Source organism: Alosa alosa, chromosome 1 (genome assembly GCF_017589495.1).
Source record: "Alosa alosa isolate M-15738 ecotype Scorff River chromosome 1, AALO_Geno_1.1, whole genome shotgun sequence".
NCBI classification, from domain to species: domain Eukaryota; kingdom Metazoa; phylum Chordata; class Actinopteri; order Clupeiformes; family Clupeidae; genus Alosa; species Alosa alosa.
The window spans coordinates 5654543-5656423 of NC_063189.1; the positions used below are offsets into that span (position 1 = coordinate 5654543).

The 1881-nt window shown below is 44.0% G+C and overlaps 1 protein-coding gene across 1 annotated transcript in view; it reads right to left on the reverse strand.

The window, feature by feature from the left end:
• Positions 1 to 1660: 1660 nt before the first annotated feature.
• The window catches only part of LOC125299147 (receptor-type tyrosine-protein phosphatase mu-like), a 171775-nt gene continuing 171554 nt past the window's right edge, over positions 1661 to 1881 (reverse strand). The window contains 1 exon segment of the mRNA XM_048250301.1: positions 1661 to 1881. This exon segment is cut by the window's right edge and continues 4 nt beyond it. Coding sequence (XP_048106258.1) covers positions 1832 to 1881 — 50 coding nt within the window. The 3' untranslated portion in view covers positions 1661 to 1831.

The following is a 1881-nucleotide window of genomic DNA, read 5'->3' on the forward strand; positions in this document are numbered from 1 at the left end:
ACAAATGAATAAATAATCTCATAAAGGCTAATTATTTACAATATTAACAGAGTATTCACAATGGGAGCGCAGCGCAAAGAAAACAAACCAACTGAAGAGAAAGAACAGAAAAGAATGGAGAGATGCTCTGGATACGTGGAGGTGAAGACCAGCAAAGCAGAGTGACTCTGTCACTTTCATCATGATTATTATTTAAAAATATTTAAAACCACAAAGTTACAGTTAAGCTCTTGATATTTTGCACACAAAAAAATATATCCTTCGATGCAGTTTTTAAACTTGCGTAATCACCACTGGTGACACTGAACGTGACACTGCACACAGCCCACTGAGCATGACGGCGAAGATGACCTCTGGGGTCAGAGGTCAGGGGTTAAAACAGGGGTGGGCAAACTGCGGCCCGGCCCGGCCCAGCCCACCAAGCACTTAAATCCGGCCCGCCGAGCATTTCATTTGGTTATCAGGCTGCTCGCTATTTTTTTTCTTGCAATAGAGACGACGTTGGTTAGCTTTACTGCAAACTGCTTTTCACTCTTCTTAGAGAACGTTTACATTGTCAATGTCAAAACATGATGTTACATAGAGATGACGGGCCTACACTTTGTTATCTCCTTTGCAGCAGATCTAACTTGAACGTTATGCATACATTTAACTGGGAACGCGTCTGAGCGCTCACGAGAGGGAGAGAGAGCAGCAGGTTCCAGCTGGCTTGTCATTGTTGATCATTGATATCTCCTTCTAATAAGAAACTTTAAAAAGGAAATCATGAAGGCAACAGTAGTTCCCACTACTGACCATTTATAAATTGTGAGAGGGCACAGCCATAAGCACAGCACTAGCCATAGGGAGCGGAGCTGACACAAGATCATTGAGAACTAAACGTGAATTGTTCTTAAAGCGACAGTGCACAATTTATACATTTGTTAAAGCAACACCAAAGAGTTTTTTGTACCTTAAAATAATGTTTCCAAAATCGTTTCAGTGGTTCATCAACTTGTAACAGGGTGAACGGCACTTCTTCCTTCGCTTTGCGGCCCTCTATCGGCTATAACCGCACTATGTAAGTTTGCCAGATCGGGTAGCGGATCTGTAGTTCGATGGAATGAGACATAAGAAACTACAAATTTGACTTGCATCTGATGTCGCAATACATCGTACTTTCATAAATCGTGCAACTATTCTATCTTGTCTGTGGACATTGTTATTTGCAAAGTCGTTGCTGGATAAACAAATAGCGTGCGTGCGACAGAGGAAAAGTTATTTGGTGTTGCTTTAAACAGCATCACATTAGCAGTATTTTTTTGAGCAATTAATATTTTAACACACAATTACTTTTGATACTAAATGATAAGCTAAAAAAATTGTGTTGTGTTGTGGGGGAGGGGCTGCAGCACACCGGCCAATTTTCAGAACCCAATGTGGCCCTTGAGCCCAAAGGTTTGCCCACCCCTGGGTCAAAAGGTCAGGGTTTCCAAGGTCAGGTCAGGAGGGCGGGGCGGGGTTGTGCTTTCTCCTCCACAGGTACGGTGAATTAGGGAACTGGTGGACGGACGGACAGGCTACAGAGTCCAGCAGATGGAGGGGAAGAGATACACACACTCACTGTACACACAGTTACAACATCTGTCTGAAGAGAGGTGTTTTTTACACACACACACACACACACACACACACACACACACACACACACACACACACACACACACACATACTCACTCACTCACACACACACACACACACGCGCGCACACAGACACACACAAGCACACCCTCAGCTCAGATCACATCCAGGCCCCTGAACCCTTTCCTTCTTTCAGCGTTGTCATGGGATACTAGCCAGAATTCAAGTACTCCAGGGCCACCTCGTAGCAGAACTTATACT